Below are 25,850 nucleotides of genomic sequence, written 5' to 3' on the forward strand. Positions count from 1 at the left end.
CTTCAGGGCTTCTCCCTTTATTTCTTAGCTTCACCTTAACATGGCACATGAACTTCATTTCGCGCATCACAGTTAACTTTGCAGACTTACAGCTGAATCTGGCTCAGAGTTAAATGCTTTACTGTGTGTGCTGTGCCAGGGAGCATTTACACCGAACTGACTGTTAACCCGTTCTGCATGCTGAGCTCACCGTGCCTGCTCTTCACTCACAGTGAGAATAAGCTGAAATGTGTCATTAGAGCTCAGTTTTTGGAGGGGAGGGGGGTATCACCTCACACACACACACACACACACACACACACACACAGAGATAACACCGATAATGAAGAGTTTACATGGAGGCCTGCTTACCCAACAGCTTCTTCACCTCCTCCACACTCATGTAGATGTTGACACTCGGGTTGTTGTTGCTGACGCCCGAAGCGCCGCTCGGGTTGGCGAGGCAGCCGGCCCCTTCCAGCAGCAGGAGGAAGAAGAAGCCCCCGAGCCTCCACAGCACCGAGTGTGGCCAACCTCGGGACTCGGGCGGGCTGCCAGAGCCGTGAGTCAACCCCAACATAGCAGTGGTCGTCTGGCTCGCAGTTGTTCTCGGTGTTCCCCAATCGCCAATTTCGTTCTCATCCGTATCTGAAGTTAATCCCGAGAGGCAACATTACGAGTTACTTCACGCCGCAGCGCCACTTTTACCCTTAACTCCTTTCCCACTCGCTTTTTTTTGTGTCCTTTCTTGCTAGCTGAGACGGGCTAAGTTAGCCGGAGCGGGCTAACTTTCGTCGGGTTGCGCTAACCGTCCGCGGTCGGACTGTCGCTGAATGTTTGAACGTTCAGGATATTTACGACGTTTTCCCAGCACTTAAAATACACACCGGATGTCGCCACATTGAGGCACTTTGACAGACGCGGGTGAAAAGGAAAGAAGGAGAAAAGTTCCCTCAAGCACCAAACTAGCTAATATATCCAGCTTCCTCCCTCCATGGTCTTTCCTCCCGTTGCTTTTTCCCCACTATCTCAGTTTTCACTCGGAGCAGGGAGGAGGGGGGGCAGCGGGGGCTCGCTGCTCCGACTTCAGGAGTGGAATGCCGCCTTCAGGTGCTGCTCGGAAACATTTCATACAAACGGAGAGTGGATGAACGAACCCAAATATAAGTCAGTTTGATTGCATCACATAAGCACCGAAGCCAAACAAACAGTGAACTCTCTCTTTAATCATAATTGTTTTCAGTGTACAATTATGTTAGGACTTTTTATCTTTAAATAAGCACTTACGAATGTACATCAGCAATAGTGGTATATCTTGTTCAATCATACACTGTAAATAGAGCCTGTGCATCTAGAGTGCATACAGTAAATGTGATTACGTATTATCAAAATATTTCCAAAACTCTCGCGACCGTAAGATCTCCAATGGGTGGGAGTTAGACACCTATTTCATAATATTCCGAGGTTCAGTGAAGGCTGCACAAAAACCGCAAATCTGGAGAACAAGTGGGATGATTATCCTGCCAAACTGCGAAATACTGCTAAATACTGTAATGTACCAAAACAAGTCGTAAAGCATCAGCTTCGAAATTAAAAGATAGAGTTAAATGAAGGGCATTCTGTGCGCTTTTAGTGTGTGTTGTGTTTGGTTTGCTCATGGGTCAGGTCAGTGGCCTGATGGGCCCTCAGTGAAGGGAAAGGTGGGAACTGTACTGCGCAACAACCCTGCTCTTTTTATCTCAGGTGTGACATTTCCTGATAAAACGACAGACGTGGACGGTTGAAAAGCATTTACACAGAGCACACCACACTGCACCCGTAATGCAGAACACAGCCTGGTAAATTATGTCATTTTTGCAGCAGATGAGGCTGCATGAGATTCATATTACAGTAGCTGCATACAGGCCAACTGCAGTGACTGTGGAGATCTGGCACAGTATACTCATTATGTAGAATACACAAATGTCTTGGTAAAGTTTTGTGGGACCACAAGTCTCCAAAACAGCTTCAATGCTCCCTGAAGCTCCACTGGAGGCATAAACACCATTCTTAGAAAACTTTGATGATCCTAAATCTCCCATAGATGTTGAGCTGGTTCGAGATGCGGTGAATGCGAAGGCCGTAACATGTGCTTTGTATGGAAGCATCTGCATTTGTTGTGTCTTATTTATCCTGGTTCTCCCTTTAATTTGCCTCCTGTCTGTATATAGAGGCCTGAGCGGTAGCACAAGTGTCATGTCAGATCTGCTGATGCTTGAGGATTTGGCGCTCTAACTTGGGCGAGTTGTTAAGCAGAGAGACCGTGGTGGTGAAGACGCTCTAGAGATGAACTGCTCGTTCTGACAGAGCAGTCTGTTTTTTTCTCAGGGGATTTTCGGATGAGAGGGATCACTGCTGATCAAGAACACACACACTGTGTGTTTTCTACCATGAGGCATGTCCCTATCTGCCTCATTCGGATTAAAGTTAGAGCTAGAGTCTTTATATTTTGCCAATCTGTGCTTACCGCTGTGTACTACGGTTAGCCAACAATATGGCGTAAAGTATGCACAGACAGTAGTAACTAGCAGTTTACATTTTAAGTCTGATGTACAGTATTCTGTTAAACAATATGCAGGTATCGCTCATACCAAGGACCCCGGGTTATTTAAATAACTTTGGTGACCATGTCTGAGCAGTAATACTGTACCCTGAAGAGATTATCTGCTTGAAAGGAAACATTCACACACACGTAACCCAAAATGCAAACATCCACCCAAAAAGACGCCAGAAGCACGAAACATTTTAGCATTTTTATTATTAAAATATTCACCTACAAAATGGCCTATAAACACTATTTACAGAATAGCGAGCAGTGATGCCTGCTAAGACACAGAGAAAGATATTAATACACAGAAAACACTGTGCATCGTTGTCGCAGGAAGAGATGAATTTATGGGGTGTGGAGAAAACATACATTTCCCATCGTCTGTATAAGGAGCTCGCGGGGCTGGTTTCAGGAAAAGACTGGGACTCGGAGCACTCTACAGTTATTTCCCTGAGGGACAAACCTGCAGCTGAATCACAAATAATAAAAACCTCTCCGGATGTGTCAGCATGGACATGGAAATGAGGTATATAAGGTGTCTGATGCAGCACAGTGGACTGCTTACCGCTAATATTGCATAAGTTCTGTATGAAAACCAGTCATCAAACGTCACAGGTGACACATGATTTGGGCCGTTTCTCACTTGTTCGATGGAAGTCCTTCCACGAAGCGCGGAGCTGCAGCAGCTCTCAGGAATGAACAAACACAAGCTCATTTTCAGATGAATGAAAATCTGTTCCTAAAGTGTTACAGTGGGTTCTGACAGGGCCTCTCAGCACAAACATGACCATAATCAGTTACTTCAAGTAGATTATAAACAACAAAATTGAAGTTAAGTTTTCCACATGACAGTGATGACAGTCCTTTCGTCAGCATCCGAGCGCTCTGCAAGGAAAGAAGAAAAGACTCATTTTCAGGAGAACTGCTGAAAATCTCGTGGTCCACGACAGAAGCGCTTCACGCTAACAAATATCATTATATGGACTGTGTTAAAGAAAACAAACCTTTATTGTTGTCTGTTCGTTCTTCTGGCTGCTGAGAGAGTTAACACGAGCGTGTGAGAAGAGTTGCACGGCTTTATTTGCTAAAAATACCAACACAGTCCAAACAGACAGTTCAGTTCAGACAGACTCACTCTGACTTTTCTTGGGAAGCGCTGGTTCACAAATCTCTCGATAGCAGACATCCTGCTGTACTTTGTACGTCCGTTTGTACCTGCGAAGGACACGACACACTCCTGGATTTAATCCTTTAGTTACGATTAATCTTCAGATGTGCACTTGCGTAAACATCACATACGTCATGATGAGCAGAAGCATGCAAGGCCAGAACAGGAGGTCTGGGTCTGATAAGGACTTACAGGTAGTGGCACACTCCGCCCTCCCAGACGGGCACACTCTTGGTCTCAGAGTAGAGACGGGTGCAGGGGTGCGGCACTCGCTGGCACACTGCAAACAGCGGTCACACACAACATGAGGCATGAATGTCTGGAGTGTCGCGAGCGAGGAAAGTCTGCTGGATGGTTTAGGAGTCATGTGGGATGGAGCCGGGCTCTGCTCCTTGGCTGATGGATGGTTTTAGGAAAGGAATGTTTAAACAATCCGACGCTGGATGTTTAGGTGACGGGACGGGCTCGAGAGGGCCGAGAGCGTGTCCAGTGCGTCCTCATACGCAGTTTCATCAGCTTCATCAGCTTCATCAGCGTCTAATAATTACTGAGTTCCAGCTGATGTTGGTTTACTGAGCTTCACTGTGTTTTTCACGGCATGTCACAGAACGTTTCCTACATGTGCTTAGTGTGAAAAACAGGATATTTTAGACCCTTTACTCCATCAAATTGTGCACAATTCTTTGCAGATGTGTGCTATGACCTTTTTATTTATAATGAGTTTTAAAAGAACAGCTCGGCTAACACATCCAGTACAAGTCTGCTCATATTTCAAAATGCTCATTATTGCAAACTGATCAGCTGTAGATTCATGCACGCTCCCTGTGAGATGTGTGTGCAGTCTCTGCTCTGCCTCCTTGGATAATGACATGAAGGTCAATATATTTTCATACGGTAATAAAGTTATCCAAAAATCATGCCAGAAATAAGTGAAATTCTTCAGTAACTCAGTAAGTTTTTCATTTTGTTGTTGTGTAAGAACTGTGTGACTGTGTGACTCCTGTTTGCAGGACGCTCTGGATGTCCTGATGACTTCTGAATTGAAGAAAATATGATTCCAGCAGCTTCTGATTAAGGCGAAGATGCCAATGAGCTGAATAGTCATTGATATGAATACGTTGCTGTTCAACAGGAAATTCATGCTCCTAATCTGGGATGTATCTCTGATTTAATATTGGTGTCATATAATCAGATGCATAATTTGTCATCAATAGATTCAATACAAGCTGGCAGCTTGAGTCACAGCTGACTAAAAAGTAATGGGAGTGTGTGAGCCATCTGCAGATTTGGGACTTTTGAGGGATCTTATGAAAACCTTCATTGATAATATGAAAATGTTTTGTTATCATTGTCACAGAATGTCTGTTATTTTGCTTATAAATCTGAGGAAAGCTGTCTGAGGCACAGACTAATTTCTTGTTCTTTTGTGTTATTTCAGTCAAAATCAGGCTGAAAATTTACAGCTGAGACACCAGAAAGACAACATCAACCTCAGTCCAATCAGAACAAAGAAGGCTACTGTCTGCGGGTAATAAACTGCTGCCTCATAACCCCCAGAACATCCAGAAGAAGCACCGAAAAGTGGTGCAGGGCAAATAATATGGTGCTTTGTGCTTTGGCTGACACTGTATTCATGTTCGTGCCCGTAAGCCTTGAAGTTAACAAAGCCATCAAAGTTTATGTCAGAGGGGTCAACTGTCAGTGGAGTGTTTCCTGCTTTTACAGAGCCAGAGGTCTAAACATAGCTCAGTGCTCTGTCAGTTTACACGATGAAATGCAAATCTAACATAGATTCTACTGTAAGTTCACACCATGAGATGCTGCAGTTACACTGAGAGACAGCAGAATTACGACCCTCAGGAGCAGACAGGGCTGTAAATCCTGCTCTGACTCTCAGACATTCTGACATTCAGACAGCTGCTGAGCGGACATGTTGCACCAGAAGTGGGCATGAACGCCAACACTCAGTTTAATGCCTTTCAGAGAGAAAAACCTAAAAAAGGTCGGGTTGTTTTCACTGCAAATCACATTATGTCATGTACGTTTTTGGACACGAGGAGAACATGTGAGCTCTACACAGAAACCTGGGACCTTCTGAGGTGACAGTGATAAATCTGAGCCACCAAACATCAAAATCTCCTTCATCCCCATCAGCCTCTGCTGTACTTCATGTTTAGTGCTAATTAGCAAACATCAGCAGGCTAACATGCTAAACTAAGATGCGAACATGGTAAAAATTACACTTGCATCCATCAGCATGTTTGCATTGCCGTTGCGTGAGCTCCGAGCGCCACTGTGTCTGAGTACAACCTGACAGATCTGCTGGCACAGCTGCTGCCTCTAACGCTCGTTAAGACAAGATTTAATTGATTTAAAGGAAACATCTACATGGGTGGACCCTGCATCTCACCTAACGCCAGACGGGCTCAAGACAATTCAGCGTTACTGACTTCACTGATCAACTTGTAGACCCAGAGTTGAAGACAAAAGTCAGTAAATTAAAATCCATGACTGTCCAGTGCATTTGCTCTTTTGTGTGTGTGTGTGTGTGTGTGTGCGTGCGTTGACAGGAAGCACGTAAACTTACACAGTTCACACTGTCTGCCCTTGAACCCCGGTGCGCAGTCGCAGACGAAGGAGTCGCCTCCGCCCGCACACGTTCCTCCGTTCTGGCAGGGCAGACTGCGGCAGTCCTGTGGCAGCTCTGAAAGACAACAGCTGCCATCAACATCCACACTGCAGAATGAGTCCGGCTCTCAGGTTTCAGGCCCACTACTCGACATTATTTACAGCTGATACCATGTGTTGATAGCCCCCAGCTCGTACACCACTTCCCCTTTTCTTTTTTAACAAACTGCCTTCCTGAATGTTACGTCTTTGTCTTTCAAGGTTAGCATCCTCGCTGACATTTCAATCACACGTAGCAAACACACGCGACACAGATGATGACTCCCACGTCTAAAGGCTGATAAGCAGACACTTTCCAGCAGGACGTTCATCTCGTGTATCAGCTGGGATCAGTTACAGGGCAGATGACACTCACCAGGCTTTGCTTTTAAACCTTCTTCCTGCATCTCGAGCGCGAGGCTGATTTTGTTTGTTGTTTCTTCCATCTTCTCTAATTTGATTGGTGCGTCAGGTTCTGCAAGGCAAAACACTTCCTGTCACGAATCAGCGTGAAAAGACAAAATGAATGACAGGTCGCAGGGTCACTCAGGTAAAATGGAGATGTCATCCCAACTGAGACACTGCGTTCCTCAGCCTGCGACAGTGAAACACGACATCACTGATTTGGCAAAATGGTCAAAGTCATATTACGACATCACAGGAGTAACATGATTAAGACGGGCAGAGCAATCCTGGAGAGGAGGCTTATTCTCTAGAGCTCAAGATAACATCTGCTTCTCTGTTTAGGCTATAGGCTGCGTATAAACCTGCACTGGGATGCATTAACTTAAAAAAAGGAACATACATTACAAAAAATGACCATAATCTGCTCGATAAAGCGAACAGCATGTGTCCGATAACGTGGGCGTGTTCGTGTGACGGCAGAGAGTCCAGTTTACGTTCGAGGAGCAGCTATATTTCATCCAGACAGCCCATGGTTAGGAACATATGGTTATGGGATCATGGCCTAAGTTATTCCATCTGCATTATGATAAGAAAATAACATTACTCTTTCATTGTTTGGACATCCTGAGCAAATCCGAACTGTTTCAATATGCTGTGAGGCGCTAGTTTCCTAGATGTCAGGGACTCGCAGGAGCGTCCTGCTGAATCAAATCTGGCCGTAGAAGCAGAATAAATAACTTTATTGAGCGGTTGTGTCAAATATCAACATGACAGCTTTGCCTCTTGTGTCAAACACGGTAAATAACACAGTCAATGTTTTGGAGAAACTGTCAAACAGTGTTACAGCAGCGACTCTGCTGAATGTTTATCACGCAGCCGCTCCTGCTCGTACTTACTGGTGCGATGTCGAATGGCTTTTCGAGGCAGGTTAGTGAACTTGGCTGTTATCCTTCCCCGTCTGTCAATGAGTTCTGTGTATCTGCAACATAGAAGACAATGCAAGCTGGAAACATGGAGAGAAGGTCTTTTCACGGCTCTTTAACGACCATCAACGCTCCACGTCTACCTGGGCAGTTCCTCCGAGTTCTCGGTTTCTGCCGTGCCCGCCAGGACCTGAGGCTGAGAGGGGGGAGATGTGCGTCCGACCTGAGTCCCCTGTCCGGTTGGCCTCTCTCTTCTCCCTGATCTTGCCTCCATTGGCACTGGGTCAAAGGAAATGCACGCAGAATAAGTTCAGAAAGTCGCTTATTTGTACTCATATGAATTTTGATGGATTCAGAGAAGCAGAGTTTAATTTCTGTGGTGAAGCCGTCTGTGGTGAAAAGCAGTGCGAGGGTGACACTGAAACGTTCATCCACTCACGGGTGGTGAAGGCTAAGTGCTGAGGTATGCTGTGGATCTGCTCCTGCCCCGCGTTTTTGACGGATGTCAGAGCCACATAGTAGTGCTGTCCAGGCGTCAGCTCACGCAGCGTATATGATCCCAGTTTCCCATTGGGCAGGAAGCGGCTCCTGGTATTCAACCCTCGGGTCACGTTGACCACGAAGCCGTCGGGGACGTGTCTCGGGTGGCGGCTCCAGGCGATCTGCGCAGAGTTAGTGGTCACGTGGGACAGGGAGAGGTTCTGAGGGGGAAGAGGCCCTGAGGGAGAAGCACACGGCGATGAGTGTCAGACATGGTCGATGCTCTCTTCCTTCTCTCAACTACTTTTTAACTTTTTTTGCTGATTGACTGATTCACTAGATGTTTTATCACAGGATTCAGCTACATGTGCTACCAGCTAAAATCGGACCTGTCCCTTTAAAAATATCCCTTTTCATACTTAATAAATGAATGAATGTTTTTATGTGTTAAACACACAAAGTAACTGCTCCACCACACTCTGTACAAAGGGAAGAGAAAACTAAAGGAGAGCATGTACACGTGAAACTGCTTTATTCTTATTATTAATGGCTTATAGTAGGTTATAAAATATTTATTAACAGTTTACACAATCATTATATGTGCTTTATAGTGTGTTTACAGTTTAAATATAAGCTTCCTTCAAATGTGTTTAGGACTTCTTTTAAGTCTGTTAGTACTGAGCCTTCACTGAATGTGATGTTTTCAAAGGTTTGTACTTTTATAGGAGATGATCTTAAAGAAAAGACATAAAGTGAAGACTGAGCCACAAAACTGCACTGATTAAACAACCATACTGTCACCTACTTGTCCAGAACTGCAGTGGTCCAGCTGAGTGGCTGGTGGAGGGTAACTCGTCCGGTCTGATTCCACTCTGAGTCAACACATCCACGGTGTACATCTGACCGGGGAGCAATGAGCTGGGAAACAGAAAGAGGCACAAAGACATTGAACTACAGCAAACAACGCCTGGTACCTGACTGCATCAGCCATGTAAGCCTGTCAGGAGCCTGGAAACAGTGATGAAACAATGCCCTCTAGTGGTTAAAAGGTATATTACCCAAAGCCATTTAAAGTGCAGCACTTGAACAGCGCCCTTCAGTGGACAGATAGGGCGCTGCAGGTTTGCACAATAAATTGAAATCCTGTGTTTTCTGTGTTCTTTGTACCAAAATGAGCGGAGCCTGACCTGAAGGTGTGCTCAGTGGTGCTCGTGTTGAGTACGGCAGTGCGAGCCTCACTCCCGCCTGAAGGCAGCAGAGACACGTGCACCCTGCTGACGGCTGCGTGACGAGCTGCCTGAACCAGCCAGCTCAGCCACACCTGAGAGGAGGACACGTTGACCACCTGCAGCTGCTCCACCCGTCGAGGTCCTGCCACAGAAACACACGAGAAATTCATGCAAGCGAGTACACATGCACTCAAGCTAGTCCAGGAGCCTTCTCTCCTCTCACTGCTACAGCATTAACGAGCGTGCTCACTTGTGCGTATTAGTGCGGTGGCAGGCTGGCTGAGGTCGTTGCTGTTGGTGTTGCGTTTGATGGAGAAGGTGGAGATGTTGTACAGCAGGCCGGGCACCAGGCCTCGCATGACGTGGGTGGACTTCTGCCTGTCGAGGAGGTCTGATTTGCGATTGCTACGGCCCAGAGGACCATAAGTGACCATGAACCCACTGATCAGGCTCTGCGAGGGCTCCGGCTCGTCCCAGCGCAGCTCCACCTCGTTCTCCTCCACGCGCAGCACATTGAGACCGGAGGGAGGCAACAGGTCTGGGAACAGTGGCAACCTTACATGTCTAATCCATACATTAAATAATTACAGAGTTGTCTTTGCAGTCCAGAGGGTATGGGGTGACACAGATGCGGTCTCACTGACCTTTCTCACAGTCTTTGCCCGTGTGTCCTGTCTTGCAGACACAGTTGTAGTTGCCTCTTCTGTCACTCCTGCAGTGTCCACGGTTTCCACAGGGCTGCAGTACACACGGGTTCTCCACTTGGGGGTGACAAAGACAAACAGTTAGTACGATATGGTTCGTGTCACAGCTGAGCATGAGCTGTGTGAAATCAATAAAACAGACTGGTGAGGCAGCACAAAGTCACTCACACATCTGGCACTGGTCCCCGAAGAAACCGTCTTTGCATACGCACAAATAATTCCTCCTGTAACCCCGACACACGCCTCCATTCAGACAGGGGTTGGACTCACAGCTGTCCTGCTCTGCACACACATGTTCATGGTAGAATTTGATTTCTGTCCTGTTCAAATGCATAAGCTTTAAAAGTACTGCAGCGGGCTGAGTGAACGCTGTACCTGCTTCACAGTTCTGGCCTTTGAAGCCTTGTGGACAGTGACACAAGTAGGAGCCAGGCTGGTCCTCGCACGTCCCCCCGTGTTCGCAGGGTTCCGACAGGCATTCGTTCACGTCTTCGGGGACGAGAGGACGCACACACATGCACAGCAGCTACATGTGAGTGCACTGAATTTCTGCATTTAACGTCAGAAGTCTTTGATCGGGCTTTACCTGTCTGACAGCGCTTTCCACTGAAGCCGTTATTGCACTCACACTGGTACGATCCGACCTGGTTCCGACATGTACCGCCGTTAAGACAAGGCTGTGACAGGCATTCGTTGATCTCTGCAGTGATGGGAGGGAAGAAATCAGTATAAACCAACACCAAGCTACAACATTTTAGAGTATAAACTGTTCTGATAGCTGGATTCTTCTTCATTAGCACTTTTCAGGGACAATTAAAACACAGTTCTTGTGTGTCCATGTGTTCGTGTATATTACAGACCCTCACAAATGGGCGGCTGGCTCCAGGCCCCCTGAATACCACAGATGCTCTGGGTGGCTCTGGGCACAGACATGAAGCCTGAGTGGCATATATACACTGCCATGGAGCCTGGTGTTGTCGAGGAGAACTGGACCTCGGCGTGCTTCACTTGCGGAGGCGGCCCGCAGCCCAGCTCTGAATGCAAACACACGGATGACGTCAGCATGGCTGCATAGTAACGTAAGCTAACAAACACTGTGGCTTAAAGGAGCTCATCCAGGACAGACTAATGGCAACAGAGGTGTTTTCCATCCAGGCTCTCTGTTTTTGTCCTCCTAAAATTACCTCCAGCATGCTGTCAGAGTGTGTAGACATGAATCATCAGGTCTAATCAGGTTTCACTTTATATAGCTTATGCACTCGTTCTATATCTGTGAATGTGGGGCCTCCAGTGCAGCAACACCGCTAAGATTATCCTCAGATGGGGAGTCAGTATCTCTACACTTCAGGGCTCAGGACATCCCCTGCTTGTTAATCTGTTCAAGCCGACACCACACAAACTTCAGCACAGTGGGGAGTCTGGGATTTATCGTGTGGTGACACGCCGTCTGCCTACCTGTGGAGGTTTGTACTGAGCTCCTGCTTAGTTCACAGTGCCTGCCGCTGAAGGCCTCAGTGCATTCACATTTGTACTTTCCTATGTAGTGAAAACATGTCCCCCCGTTGAGGCAGGGGCTGGAGGCACAGGGGTCTGGCTTCCCTGCAGGAAAACACACACACTGAGAATTATCACAGGCAGTAATAACAGTAAGAATTACTTGCACCTGCCGTGGACACTGACTGCAGCCTTCCTGCTTTTGAGCCAACAAGTAGAATCTGTGCTTTACAAAAACATGACTCATCCAAATATTTCTATCAGAGCATTCAAAGATTAGATTAGATTACTGATTAGATGGCTTACCGTGCATTTCGACACATGCACTCTAATGCTTTCACACAAATTTAGAGGAAAACAGTTTGTGAATGTTAGCTGAGGGCGGCACTCACCCACTTCGCAGTGTTTTCCAGTGAATCTGTAAGGACACACACACCTGTAGCTCCCCGCCTCTTCCTTACAGGAGCCTCCATTGCGGCAGGGAGCAGAAGCACAGGTATTGAGTCTAACTGGAGAGAGACATGCAGAGGGGAATCCTTGAAGCAGAGACCACTCCAGCTTTTAATCATGCAAACATAAATCTGTTCCAGTACACTGAAATTCAAGTCATAATTCAGGAAAATAGCTCATAACTCAGTCATGAGTACAAATTATCTTAAGCCTCTCAGCATTTTAATATTTCATGCAGCATTACGAGTCGTGGCATGTTTCCTGGTGCATTTAAAGTCGAATTTGAGCCTGAGTAATAACCCACAAGTCTGAGGGATGTTTTGATAAAAGCATAAAATCTCGTGAAGGTATTTTTCTTCTTCTTCTTTATCAGTTGAGCTACCTTTTTCACAGTGCTTCCCCCAGTATCCGTATTTGCACTCGCAGGTGTAGCCTCCGTCCCGCTCGTAGCAGTAGCCTCCATTCAGACACGGAGAGGAGTCGCAGACCGATCGGGGCTGTACTGAAAAACACACACCGATACTTGACTGCGTTCCATTGCACTGGGAAACGGTAAAGCTTCTTAATTTTACTCAAGCACGTGTGCTCGGTCCAGCCTCTAAAAAACACAATTTATTTGTCATTTTATGATTGGAACAAATACAAAATCTCCGGGGAGCATTCATCAGCGGCATTAATCATTTCGAAATGTCGCTCCACGTTGTAAATGTAAAAATGTGACCGTTGCCTTTGGGACAGAAGGGACACTTGTTGAGACCAGTGTGTTTCAAAATGTGTTTGTTGCTGTAGAGACCAGCTGCTCATGCAATGACACATGGCTGCAAAGTGCCACGGTGCTGGGTTGGTGCCTGAGGCTCTTACCATAGGGGTAGAAGTCCTTATGATCGAGCTCTGCTGCGCTGGTCTGACATGTACACAGGTAGGTCCCTCCGTACTCCAGGCAGGGGCCTCCATCAGGACACGGCCTGCTGTTACTGCACGGCGTCTGAGTTACTTCTGACAGGAAGGGATAGTGAGAGACATGTTGACAGTGTTTGGAAAAATTTCAGACATTTGTGAGACCCATTTTTTTCATATTGGTGAAAGCTCGTGTGAGACACCTGATGGGATGTACGCATCATGCCTACCAAACTGACAGTAGAGTCCTGTGTAGCCTGAGGGGCACTCGCACGTCCCGTTGCTGTCCACACAGACGCCACCATTCTGACAAAGACACTCCTCTGCAGACACAGGAAGAGAGAGAGTGTGTGTGTTTGTGAGAGGCTGGAAAGTTTGCTTGAAAGCACGTAGTTACATTATGTTAAGTTTTCAGTCGTTCAGTGTAAACATAGGCAGAAGGTACAAATGGTCAACATGTGTACCATATGCTGAGCATCTTTCATCTGCTGTACTGTAAACTATCTATTGATTCGCTGTCATTCCTCTTTTCCAGCGAAGTTCACAGGACCAGAGGATTACCAGTCAGCACGCTGCACATCCGCTCTGTGCAAATTGTAAGAATGTTTTTATTTTCCTCTCCCTCCTAATTGCAGCAGTGGATCAAAGGACGTGGCCGTATCACAGCTAAGTGGCTCCGCTTTGAAGTCCCGGCAGCTCGGTGGAGGGTATCATTTTTCTGATGATATGGAGCATATTTTGTGGCCAAAATGTATGGCCCTGAGGGCAATTAATGGATTGTTAATTTGCAAGAGACACTTTCATTGGCCACCTGTGCGGCCCGGGCCCTTTGATCTGAGAGCCTGATTAGGCACTTCTGAGTCCCGCTACTTTCTCTTCCTTGGAGGATCATGCTCCTTTTTCCACTGTGCCTTCCAAGTGAGCCAGGCAGGAAAGTATTTGGGAGATTTAAGAGAGCCTATATAAGCACTGATAGTTATTTCAGCTCAAGGGTGAGAGGTAGCATGCATTTGCAATAGCTCAAATACTATTAAAGAGCTTTTGGTGGGAAAAAAAAGAAAAAAAAGCTGCAACAACTGCTATCAGAGGGTGACACTAACCCCTCACTGGAGCCCGAGTTAGCTTTAAATGGCTAAATAATTATTTCCAAAAACTAATACGATGTTGACATCAAACACAATAAAAATGGCTCTGAAGCAGTCATGAGGCATTAGCTGGAGATGAGAGGGTTTTACATATTTGTGTTCAAATTGCCGCATGGTTATGCAAGCAGCAGCTGTGCTTGAAACTATAGTGTGGTGCAATGGCCAACTTCCAGAGAAGCAAGTAGCGGTGTGGAAGCATGCATATTTCAACAGCTCTGTCTGAAGAAATGACCTGAATACCAAAGACCAGCTTTGACTCATAAAGAGGCCTTTTCAAGTCTAGACAAAGCACTTCCTCTTGTTGGTAAACTAATAAAATGTGCTATAAAACAATTATTCACAACATCAAGCGACTGGTTCCCGTAGTAAACTGGGCGAGGCCGTGTCAGTTTTGATAATTACAATAATCCATCATCACAGCAGCCTCTTCCAGGGCAGAGCTCCAAATTCCTGTGGGATAGCAGAGCTCCTCTTTAAATACCCCGGCCTGCTCTCTACCTGCCCAGCTGCCTGCAGCGAGCCTCGGCCGGGGCCAAGTGTCCAATACCTTCACATTTGTCACCGAAGAAGCCTGGAGCACATGTGCAGTTGGAGATTCCCGAGCTGGTGTATTCGCAAATCTGGTTCTTCCTGCAGTCCTCCTCTTCGCACGAGGCTGCATATGGAAAAGCATGACAGGCTGGGATGAGAGAATCAAACTGCAGGTGAAAATATTTGGCAAAGCCGTGTCTGTAGCTGCACTTGCGTTTACCTGTTTGGTTTTCTGCGTCAGTTGAGTTGACCTGAAGCTCTGAGAGAGGAAGACAGAAACAGGCTTTCAAGGGTTTGATTCATCCAAATACCAACAGATGTCACTGGAAAGGAGGCATGCCCTCAGTGATTCCTCTAGATTTAGATCTTTAAGAGGCTGACTGAAAGACTGAAGGATGGTACAGAAATTTGTGACCGGTACGATTTTCTGTAGCGTTTTTCGAGTTGAATTCAAGTCACCTGTCTCGCAGAGAGCTCCAGTGAAGGCAGCAGGACAGACGCAGGTGAAGTTGGCCACCTGATCGACACACTCTCCTCCGTTCAGACACGGCTGCGACTCGCATTCATTTATGTCTGGAGGATCAACAAAAAAAGGGAAGTTTATCTGCCGTTGATTCGGCTTCACGCTGAGATTTTTCAGCGAGAGGCTGCTGTCAGAGACACTGAGCCGGATTAGGAGCACCGAACTTCCCTTCTGAAAGCATCGAGTTCCACTGACCAGGTGTCTGGTATTAAAAGTAATCCTGTCTCATGTAGATACAAGGAATCATGAACTGCGCAGAGCCTGATAATTGAATTCCCCAGTGGGTTCAAGTTTCATCAACAATCAATCACAAGCGGAGCGAGATCAGTGAAGGAAACCGACCTGACTTCAGTGAACTTCCTCACTGTGGTTCACTGCTACATCGTGTGTCAACCATAACCTCAACCTGGACCCGTTTGTCTGGGTAGACTGGGAAACTCTTTGGACAAAAACATCTGCCAAAGTGACTGAGTTTGATGTAGAAAGCAGCAGAAAATATTTCCTCTGGAGGGAGATGCCTACTTCTCCCTGGAGTGTGAAAAACTAAACTCACCTGTCTCACACAGGACACCAGTGTAGCCCAGTTCACACACACAGGTGAAACTGCCAGCGCCTTGTACGCACGACGCGTTGTTGAGGCACGGCCTGTCTCTGCACTCGTCAATGTCTGCAACACACACAAACACACACACGGGGACAAAGAGGTGGAATATTTGCTCAGCTGATTAATATATCCGCCGCGCTACTCCCCTCACTCTGCAAGTATGTGCTGCTGGCTGTGAAAGGTATTAGAAGAGGTTTGACACATCTCCACAGGCTGGACTGTGGGAACAGGCACAGGAGCTCCAGAGAGGCTGAACCAGGATATTCTGAAATACCTTCTTTTGTGTGGAAACTGCTTAATGAGGCACACAAATACTTTAATTAATCAGCGTTTTTCCTGGTCTTCAGCCCATTTCAGCGTGCAGAGGGTGAGAGGAGAAGTGTGGATCTTTGAAGGTACAGTAAAAATGTCTCACTTTAGACTGTTTTGGGGTAATTTCTTCAATGAATATGGCTGTTTTTGTACTTAAAATTCACTGTTTTCAGCACATTTCCACATTTCATATCCACAGAAAGTACTCTAAAAAATAAACAAGTAGTAGAAACAAGTAATAAAATGTAATTGTAACCACAGTTTATACCAGCTTTAAGGCAAAGCGTGCTTTGTACCTGTTTCACACTGATTACCAGTGTATCCCACAGGACACTGACAGATGAAACTATTAATCTGGTCTTCACAAGTTCCTCCGTTCTGGCAAGGATATGAGGCGCACTCATCCACATCTACAGACACAGAGAGAAATACAAAGGAGGTAGTGTGACTCTTTTAATTAGAAGAAAACATCTGGCCAGGGTCAGTTAGTAAGGTGACGTCGGAGGAGAGAGCAACAGGCTGGCATGAAGCTGATACGGGTATTAAGGAAATACCCGAGTGTCCCTCCAGCAGGTCAGGAGAAACCGAGTATTTTCCTTTTACAAGTTGACATTATTTTTCCTGGCTGATCTCAGGTAGACAGGTATTCACTCACAGTGTGCAGCGTGTGTCAGGCACAACAGAGCAGGAAGCGGCGTCGACCGTAACTCACCGATCTGGCATCGTCGGCCGGTGAAGCCGGCCAAGCAGGAGCAGGTGAAGGAGGGGTTGCCTGTGATGCAGTCATCGATGCACTGGCCTCCGTTCAGACATGGTCGCAGGTGTGGGCACACTGATGCTGTGGAGAAAGGTCGATGTAAGAGGAGTCCTGGCAGTGAAAGCAGACAGAGAGTCAGGAGAAGAGGGACCGATCGCTGAGAAGCAGGTCTTACCAGAGTTATTGCAGCCGCCCACTTCCACGTTCGCGTCATCTATACGGAAGACCCATCTGCCCGGGAAGCCCACGTTGGTGGTTCCCTCAACGTTCACCACGTCGGCCGTGCGGGAGCCGGGGATGTTGAAATAGCGCTTGCCATCGCCGGCATTGAAACCTGCCTGGGAAGAGAGTAACAAGGAGGCAGACATCACAAAAGATGGCTGAATTCAGACACCTGAAAATGTTCCTGTGCAGCTTCACAGGAAGCAGGTGATGCCGCACATTCACCAGAAGCAAATAACCATGTGATCTTACCTGCGCCGCAATCCCTCCCAGCCCAGCCAGGTTTCCTCCACTGCTGGCATGCATGCCTGTGGTCCAAGTGATGTTATTGTACTGGAATATAGTGAAGGAAAGCTCTCCGTCTGTAATAAGCACCACTTGGAAAGTATTTACCTGCACAGGGAAGAACAGGCTCGGTTAAACTATTTCCTGATTTCCATGAAATTTGGTAATAATGCGTGCATCTGACAGACTCCTCATATTAATAGTAGAAAATCTCAGTCAGGCTTGAGACATAACAGACTTGTCTGGGCCTGTTGTTGAAGCAGATAGCAAGAAATTCACAATTACCATTAGAATGAAACCCATCATCTGTGCTTCCTAACAACATATTCATCCCAGTTTTAACCAGCAACAACAACGTTCTTTACTGGGACTTTATTATCGAGGCCAGTGGTTCCCAGTAGTTCGTCCCTAATAGATGAGCTCCAGAACCTCTGCACTGAAACCACCTGTCATGTTCCAAATGTCTTCATTTCACTGGATTTTAAAGTGGACGTTAGAAAACACTCCAAAAACGGATACAGATAAACCATCTCTGCTAGCTTGCTAACTACTTCTCATGCACTCTCAGTGGTTCAACATGTGGCTTTAAGGTGTTAAAAGTGACACAGGGGTGTGCGGTGCAGTGGTCCGTTCCAGCTGGTAGAGATTACTGTGATCAGCATCACATCAATTTGGATGGTTATTCTTTTTCAAACTAACTGAGCTCCTACTACTATGGAAGTGCCCCTGATTGGGATTCACTGATTTAGACCCTGAAGACACTTGAAACGTATATAGAAAATCAGAAGTGTTTCAGCAGTAACTGCGGGGCAGTGTGAGAGCTGTGCGGTTAGGTGTGAGTTTATACCGGTGTGAGAGAGTTGCCTCCAAAGAAAGTGACTTGAAGCCATGTCGAGACGAGGACCCATGTCGCGTTGAAGGTGGGGAACTCTGAGAAGTACGTCCTGACATCACCTGAGGCCCGCCTCAGGATGGAGGGCTCCTGGCTCTCTCTGTAGAAGACCCTCCCTGCTCGACGGTTGTCCACATCGGCCCAAAACGGCGCCACAACCCTTCTGTCCCCGGCAATTGGAAAAGCCACAGGTGTGAACTGAGACACTTCCCTCAGGAAAGACACCAGGCCATTGTTGTTAACCTGAGGAGGAGAGAGCTGCAGTTAGAGCCTCTGAGTAGGATTATAAGATTAAGTGATATATCTTGGACATCATGTCAGATTAGACCACTGTGACTTGTTTGCTGGATGACGGGTGTTGAGTGGAAGTGCGATGGAGAAGAGGCGAAGGTGGATCAACAGAGGCAGTCTGACCTCACAGGGCAAACAGCTAGCACGAGGCAGCGGACGCTCCCATAACGGATGTTTGCACTTCCCATGTAGCAAACAGACGCTAGCTTTATTCCACGAAATGACAGCAGCTGAGAAAACCAGGTTTCTGCTGCTCACGCACCTGCAAAGTCATCACACCGGGACGGACGTTCACAGCCTTTAAATCCACAGACGTCTGCCAAAAGCAAAGTAACCAAATAAATGAAGCCATCCTCCCCTCGTCCACATACAGTATCTCCTCTGTGAGAAACGCACAGTCAGCACTGCAGCTATGTGCTGAAGCCCGGTGAAACATCAAGGCCCAGAAAGACCTTTAAAAGGTCAGTGATTGGTGAACTGCTGAAGCAAAATAAACCAACGGTCCCTTTCGTTCTCAAAGGTGAGGATTTTCTAGCTGACATATTAGCGTCATATAACGTTATATATATATTCACACTTCGAGCAGAGAGCAGAGAAACATTAGCATTAAACCTGTTTCTGTCCACCTCGAAAATGTAATCCAGTATTGACTCCAGAGAGAAATATCTGACCTTCAGCTGCTGAACGATGCACTGTGTTCACCAGCTAGTTTCTAACGTTTTCTGTCCTTTGGTGCTGAAAAGGCTGTGTGCTGCAGCCGGAAACCAGGTGGACAAAAGTGGTGAGACTGAACCAAAACAGGAAGTGCCAAGCCATAAAATCAAAACAATAAGATTTAAGATGCTAAAATGCTGCCAAATTGAGTGCTAATTCTCCGTCGGTTTGTCACTACAAGCATGCATCGTTAATTCTAAAATAGATTTCAGCATTGCAACAGTAAGGACTGCAAGCTGAAGGCCTCAGGGGCAAAAGAGCAAATGTGACAAACGGTCCTGTTTTGTTAAAGGGCTTCCTGGAGTGGTGCCATATAGAGGAGGTGATATGATTGATATGCAGCGTGCAGGAAGTAAATGAGGGATGATTTGGGGCAGGTGGAGGTTATCTAGGAAACAAAGTTGAGCAGGAAATGAAATGAAATGCCAGTAGAGGAAGATTAATAAAGAAACTTCTCTAATAGAGTCTAAAACAGTACTTGTAATGTGGTAAATGCTAGCAAGCATTTAGCAGTGTGCAGTCCTTATATGACAAACACGAGGCGGTGTGTGAACAGGCCTCTGCCTTACATTTTGAACACCCTCAGAAACAAGCTGCTGAACCTGAGTGGAAAGTTGAATCCCCATGAAAGGCCTTCATTCATTCATTCATACATCATTTCTGCATATTATCAACAAGGGGGGATTCTTCCCACCATGGAGCCTATCCTGTTTCCTCTAAACGCTGGCGTGAACTTTGCCTCTCTGCATTCAAGCCGAGTGGCATGTGACAGTGACAAAGCAATGTCAGATGGCTCAGCTTCGCTCCCTGCGTGTATGAAAACCATAATTTGAAGGACTTTGCTGTAAAAACAGCAGAGGAAGTTTTGTTTGGCACGGCACGGGGGCTAAGTTAATTGCCCGACCACAGTCTTCCCCTCTGCATCAGCGTGATGTGGTGAGAACGTGGCCGATGTGGGGAAAAAGAGGAGCGACTGCAGGGGCAGGGCCCCGGGGTCAGCCAGAGCGCCATCTGATACCGGGAGAAAAACAAGAGAGAGGGCACAGGGCTGGATGAATGGAGGGATGTACATGAATTACAAACCTCCCACACCCACATACCCACTAATGAGAGACCTGTGGTGGCAGCGGTCTGGAAGTCAACCATCTTACAGCAAAATTAGTGTAGGAAATCATGCTGAACATTAAAAAGAGTTTATGCTCCAATACTGGAATATGTTTAATCGCCTAATCCAATCGCTTGTAGCATCTGGAAACGTTTAAACAAGTGTATTTCTCAGTTGTTAAGATTCTTCAGGGCACCACTTTGACATGGCAATGACCTCAGAGGAATTTAAACTGAACTCGAGGCCTTTTTCTTTGCTCCGTATCACATACTTTTCTTCTTCTCATGGACTTCAACGAGGCTGTACAGAGATGCAGTGAAGAGCGGTCATGCATCGCACTTATGTGAGAGAGTGAATGGGTTCAGGGCTGCCGTGTGTTATGCTGTAACACGACAGCAGGTCAGAGTCACGGGGGAGAGAGGTGCGATCAGTCAGCCTTGTAAGCAGCGTCTCACTCCCCATATTTCTTTCTCTCGCTCTCAATGGTGCCACTCCACTCTACAACTCCCTTGTTATTTTTTGGGAATTCTTCGCCGGATACATCCAGGATTTTGCTTGGGTGGTTTTCTTCAGAGCCAAGCAATTTATGGACTAAAATAAACTTTCATCTGGCTTAAGTCAAGCCAAAGCAAACCCCTGAATGAAAAAGGTGCCCGTGGATCAACTCAGGAAAACATTCGTTTTCCTTGACAAAAACGGAGGTTTCACAGTTACAAGCTAGTCCAATTATTTGACGAGGCCAGAGGAAGTGACTACAGCCTGACAGCCTGTGCACTTGGCCTGGCTCCTAAGCCCCGGTTCACCTTTATCTCCAAAGAGTTCAGATTGAGGCAATAAATCCTGTCTGGAACAGTGTGAAAGGACTCTAATACAACTTCCGAATGACGTGGAGGTTTAACGTAAAAAGATGTGCATGTGGTGTTTAAATGGTTTTAATGTGCAAATCATTTAGTTTACAACTACAGAGGAATTTCAAAATATTTGCATCAAGAAATTTAAAGCTGTGAAAGTTGAATTTTATGACAATTCCAACTGAATTTAAGTTTAAAACAGTCTACTTCCTGTTGAAAACACTGTACATACCCAGTTTTCTGATAAAAAGCCTGAAACTGGAAATGCTGTGATGAAGAACGGTAAGAGGGAAATTCAGTGTAAAGGCTGTGATGTGCTGTGCAAAGAAGTCACCGTCCACTTCATTAGGAACACCTATTCAACTGCTCGTTAATGCAAATATCTAAACAGCCAATCAGGTGGCAGCAACTAAATGTACTTAGACAAGCGGACATGGTGAAGACCATCCAGAGAGCGCTAAAAAAGCCTTGTTGATAGCAGAGGTCAGAGGACAATGCCCAGGCTGGTTCCAGCTGATAGAAGGCCAACAGTAACTCAAACAACCACAATCGAGGTAGTCAGAAGAGCTTCTCTGAAGGCACCACACAGAAGACCACCCCCGGTGCCTCTCAGGCAGCTAAGAACAGGAAACTGAGGCGACAGATGCAACATGAAAGCACAGATCCTCTGCTGTGGTGCCATAGAGGAGGTACTGTGAGGTGTGGGAAAAGGTGCAGATTATCAAAATCCAGTGCACAGGAAGTAAACCCGGGACGTTTTGGGGCAGAGTGGAGGTTACCTAGCGAGGGAAGTTCCCTAGATCCTGCCTGGTATCAATGGTTTAGGCTGCTGGTGGTGGTGTAATGGTGTCCTTTACCCACCTTCTGATGGATACTTCAGGCATGATGATGCGCCACAAAGCTCAAATAATACCTGTTTTCCTGAACATCACAAAGAGGTCACTGTACTCAGATGGCCTCTGCAGTCACCACAGTTCAACCTTAGAGAGAACCTTCGGATGTGGTGAAACCGGGGATTCGGTTCAGGGATTTACAGCTGACAAATCTGCATTAACCGCCTGATGCTATCAGGTCAATGTGGACCAGAATCTCTGAAGAATGTTTCCAGCACCTTGTTGAATTTATGCCACAAAGAATTAAGGCAGTTCGGAAGTGAAAAGGGGGGGAGGGGGGCCGGTGAGTGTACAAAGAAACCATAGTTCCACATTTTGGGAAATATGCTTGTTTGCTTTCTTGACGAAAGTTAGATGAGAAGATGTATCAGACTATTTCTTGGCTGGCTGTGGTGACTTCCTGGAATCCTGTCGTCACTGTGAGCTTAACAAGCAACCGGCAGAGACTCCAGGAAGTCACTGTGCCCGGCCAAGAGATAGTCTGGTGCACAACCCTCCCGTAAAACCACAGCTTGTTGTTTTTACATAAACAAGCTTCCAGTGTTTACGCTCAGCTCAGCGAACCATCTCCTGACTGCAGCGTCATTTTTAACGGACAGACATGAGGAAGTGAATAAGAGTACTTCCCAGAGGATTCCTTTAAAGAGCATCATATAGCTTTTAAAGTACGTGCTGATATATCATGGCCATGGTTGATGAACTGTTTCTAACATCACTCAGTCACATCTTTCATCCCACACATGCACATAAAAAGAACTCATGCAGAGCACAAAGGGTAAAACTCGATGCACACATCTTTGGGCCATACATGGTGGTGAGTGAAAGTGAGTGAATGAAACTGCACAAACTCAAAGTGTTGAAGCTCTTCAGAGGAGCAGATGAGCACTAGCAGATGTGCAGTCACACTGTAGCACGCTCTTAGCAGGATTCTTTCAAAATGTATTTGAATTTTGCTTGAATGTAGTTTATTTCTAAGTTCTGACGACTACATAAACATGTACAACAAGCTCTAGAGGAGCTCGAGTGTTTCCACTGTCCGTCAGTTTATGTATCTCCAATAAAAGCTTTTGATCATAACCATCTATTCTCACATCTGCTTTTAAACTTGCGTTCTTTCCTCGGTGACCTTGGACATCCTCCTTCATGTTCTTTACGCCGGCCATCCGTAAGAGCAGTTAATCCGTGAACCGCATTGTTTGGAAGCGCCTAAGACGCTTTGCAGATACATCTGTGTTCTGTTAAAATGATTGGTCATTTCTCAGATAAAGCAGCTGGACAGTTCCAGGGGGAAGACCTTTGCCATGTTATCTGAGGCGTGGGAGGAGGGAAGGGGGGGACCTGGAGGAGGAGAGATCCCAGCAACGTGTGAAAACTCCCAGACACAAACCAAAACAGAGGGACAGCCTGGTTACCAGGAGGCAGAGGAGGGACTGGAGCGGGACCAAGTCAGGGGGACCCGTGCTTGTGAGGGGATTCGACGGGACATCGGTGACCTCTGTAACCAAGAGTCTGTGGCAGGCTTTAAATTCACTGCTGCATTCGTTGATCACTAAAAATAACAAAGGGAAGGGACAAAGGCTGATAGCTGATCTGCTGTGAGGGGTTTCAAGGTGTCTGTGCTGCTCCACGGGATCAGTTACGATAATAAAGCGAGGCAGCACCCGCAGTCCGCCTAGAATCAGTTTGGTTCCACGGCTTCCATGTGGCGGTAGCCCAGAGGCATGGAACCAACTCCTGGAAGAAAATATTCATACAAATTTAGCCTCTTAGTGCTCACTGAAATATTAAGTGTTCAAAGCAGCTCTCAGAGCAGAGATCGCCATGTGGCCATGTGTGCGCCTTGCAGCAGATGTTTAATGGATTCAGGTGAGGCATTCAAAATGAGCGTGACTGTAATTTCAAGTGCCTGTCACAATGTGTTATGCCTTGCGTGACTACAGAGTTGCAGCCCAATGAGATGCAGAGCGAGCCACAGGATATCACATCACGACTAACAGCACATTTCAGGAGGTGGAGTGCTCAGATTTTTATCTCTGTCAGACGATAATTCGGTCTGTGATCAACAAGCCGAGCAACCAGTAACTTGTCTTATCTTGTCTAATTTGACTATTGTGTATCAGTATTATTACAGTGATGCACTGGAATTCGTTGCAAAACAGCAATTGTGATACACAAAGGCTCCAGACTGGTGAGTGTACAACCCTTCACAGCCCTCAAACACTGTGCTTAAAAATACTGTGCCGCTGTCTATGCACTGTGTGCATGCAGAAGAGTTTAAAAAATGTCTTCATCGGGAGACTGACCTCACCCTGTTGGCGCAGATGCTTAGATTAGAAAGAAGACCTTTGACCTTGCCCATTGTTGCCATGGTTCCTCAGCCTCCCCTGTCCATGGTGTGAACAGGGAGGAGGCAGGCGGGGCTCGCAGCGAGCGAGGAGGAGGGCAGTCGGAGAGCGAACGCGGATGCATAACCGCAACAGGTGGTGTTGATTTAAGGGAGTTCTGCCTTTCCATGCGCTGGAGCTGAACCCAATACATGACAAAGGCAGATCAAAGTGTGTTTCACTGTGGTGCGCGAAAATCCTTGTCAAACCATTCTGCTTCCTCCCATGAGCACCGTCGCTCTCCCTCTCCAGTGTGCATATTTTCCCCCGCTCCCTCTGAAAAAGAACTGCTCACAGATGCTCCGCGGCAACAGCAAGAACACAAACTGACATTTCCTTTAACAGCTCATTGTGGACTTATTAGCGCGGGGCTCACCACTGTTCCTGCTAATAGTTTTTCTCTCACTCTCCCTTGGTGCACTTGAGAGCCCTCAGAGTGCGAGGAGGGCAGATGGAAAGTGAAGGGAATGTCATGGAGGATTGTGATTTCACCCGTGGGGGGAAAACACGATATTCTACAAATGAGGTTACACAGCCGAGCTTGTGAGCGCACACAAACATATACAAACTCTCAAAGGGCACTGCGATGTGGTCTTTGGCTGTGGGCCAAATCGGATCTCCCTGAGGCTCTTATACAATCCACACCATGTCAGTTTCAATTGCCAACTACCAAGTGCATGCACACCCATACACTCTGGCATATAAAGACATAACCACACACACACACACACACACACATCAGCAAAAACACACGGCTCTGTACTCACATAGAGTCCTGTGTGCCTGTCTCCAAAGAAGGGGAAAGCAACAGAGATCTCCACGAGCCTGGAGCCTCCGTCGTCCTGAGCGATGGTCTGGGAGTCCCCCTTGTCCTGGCCAAAGGGGTAGAAGTCCTCCAGGGGCACAGCGGGTTCCACCCCAGGCAGCAGGTCCAGGGAGAGCAGGGTGCAGAAGCAGGGCAGCAGGGCTCGCAGCACCAACACCATGGCCTCAGCCACCCAGGGATGGAGCTGACAGCAGGCACCGCGGAGGGGAGGGAGGAGCACACACACCTGAGGCAACAAGAGCAGAGCAGAACAGGACAAGACCGTACGTTCCTCCTCTCAACCACAGCAGTGTGAATCCTCCCCTGACTGCTCTCTGGCTCTGCCTCTTTCTCTCCTCACTTGTCCTTTAGTAGTGAACGGGGCTTCTTGTGTGAGACAGGGGAATACTGTAGATTCCTTGCATTCTGCTTGCTGCTGGGTACTGCATGAGCTACACTCCGTCTCACTGAAATGAAACGAGGGAAGAAATGAAAGAGGGGGAGCAGCGTGATTCAGCTGAGATGTTTTTTTTTTTTTTTTTTTTTTTTGAAC

The 25,850-nt window shown here is 46.8% G+C and overlaps 2 protein-coding genes across 7 annotated transcripts in view; both read right to left on the reverse strand.

Moving 5' to 3' along the window:
- ryk (receptor like tyrosine kinase) overlaps positions 1–1,040 on the reverse strand; it is a 33,208-nt gene extending 32,168 nt beyond the window's left edge. For 2 of the 4 annotated variants that reach the window (XM_076727064.1, XM_076727062.1), the window contains exon 1: positions 352–688. In XM_076727064.1, the coding sequence (XP_076583179.1) occupies positions 352–559 (208 nt within the window). In that variant the 5' untranslated portion in view covers positions 560–688. Of the gene's footprint in view, positions 1–351 lie in introns of all 4 variants that reach the window. The other 2 variants (XM_076727063.1, XM_076727065.1) reach the window with 2 other exon arrangements.
- A 1,717-nt stretch (positions 1,041–2,757) lies between these two features.
- Positions 2,758–25,849, reverse strand: sned1 (sushi, nidogen and EGF-like domains 1). 3 transcript variants are annotated; one of them, XM_076727186.1, is made up of 32 exons: positions 25,260–25,849; positions 18,210–18,497; positions 17,330–17,470; positions 17,031–17,193; positions 16,811–16,936; positions 16,395–16,508; positions 15,736–15,849; positions 15,119–15,232; positions 14,880–14,918; positions 14,676–14,783; positions 13,214–13,306; positions 12,948–13,082; positions 12,469–12,588; positions 12,029–12,145; positions 11,598–11,741; positions 11,003–11,176; positions 10,729–10,842; positions 10,518–10,631; positions 10,311–10,424; positions 10,083–10,199; positions 9,689–9,976; positions 9,397–9,580; positions 9,015–9,127; positions 8,169–8,447; positions 7,873–8,008; positions 7,703–7,785; positions 6,778–6,876; positions 6,322–6,438; positions 3,927–4,014; positions 3,702–3,781; positions 3,571–3,598; positions 2,758–3,451 (listed from the first exon to the last, which is right to left on the reverse strand). In XM_076727186.1, the coding sequence occupies exons 1-31, from the start codon at positions 25,476–25,478 to the stop codon at positions 3,573–3,575; spliced, it is 4,161 nt and encodes a 1,386-aa protein (XP_076583301.1). In that variant the 5' UTR covers positions 25,479–25,849; the 3' UTR covers positions 2,758–3,451; positions 3,571–3,572. The 3 variants fall into 3 exon arrangements, with proteins under 3 accessions (XP_076583301.1, XP_076583302.1, XP_076583300.1); XM_076727187.1 differs by having other exon boundaries at positions 2,798–3,451; positions 3,571–3,601; positions 12,948–13,079; XM_076727185.1 differs by having other exon boundaries at positions 2,798–3,451; positions 3,571–3,601.
- Position 25,850: the final 1 nt, after the last annotated feature.

The sequence above is a fragment of the Chaetodon auriga genome, chromosome 3 (genome assembly GCF_051107435.1).
Source record: "Chaetodon auriga isolate fChaAug3 chromosome 3, fChaAug3.hap1, whole genome shotgun sequence".
Classification (NCBI taxonomy): Eukaryota; Metazoa; Chordata; class Actinopteri; order Chaetodontiformes; family Chaetodontidae; genus Chaetodon; species Chaetodon auriga.

Excerpts from the sequence above, each read along its gene's own strand:
- sned1 (XM_076727185.1), bottom strand. The coding sequence starts at position 25,478 with ATGGTGTTGGTGCTGCGAGCCCTGCTGCCCTGCTTCTGCACCCTGCTC. Across the intron at positions 12,589-12,947 it reads TAAGGACTTCTACCCCTATG|TACAGCCCCGATCGGTCTGC; the intron begins GTAAGAGCCTCA and ends TGTGTTTTTCAG. Across the intron at positions 6,439-6,777 it reads AGGTTTAAAAGCAAAGCCTG|AGCTGCCACAGGACTGCCGC; the intron begins GTGAGTGTCATC and ends GTTGTCTTTCAG.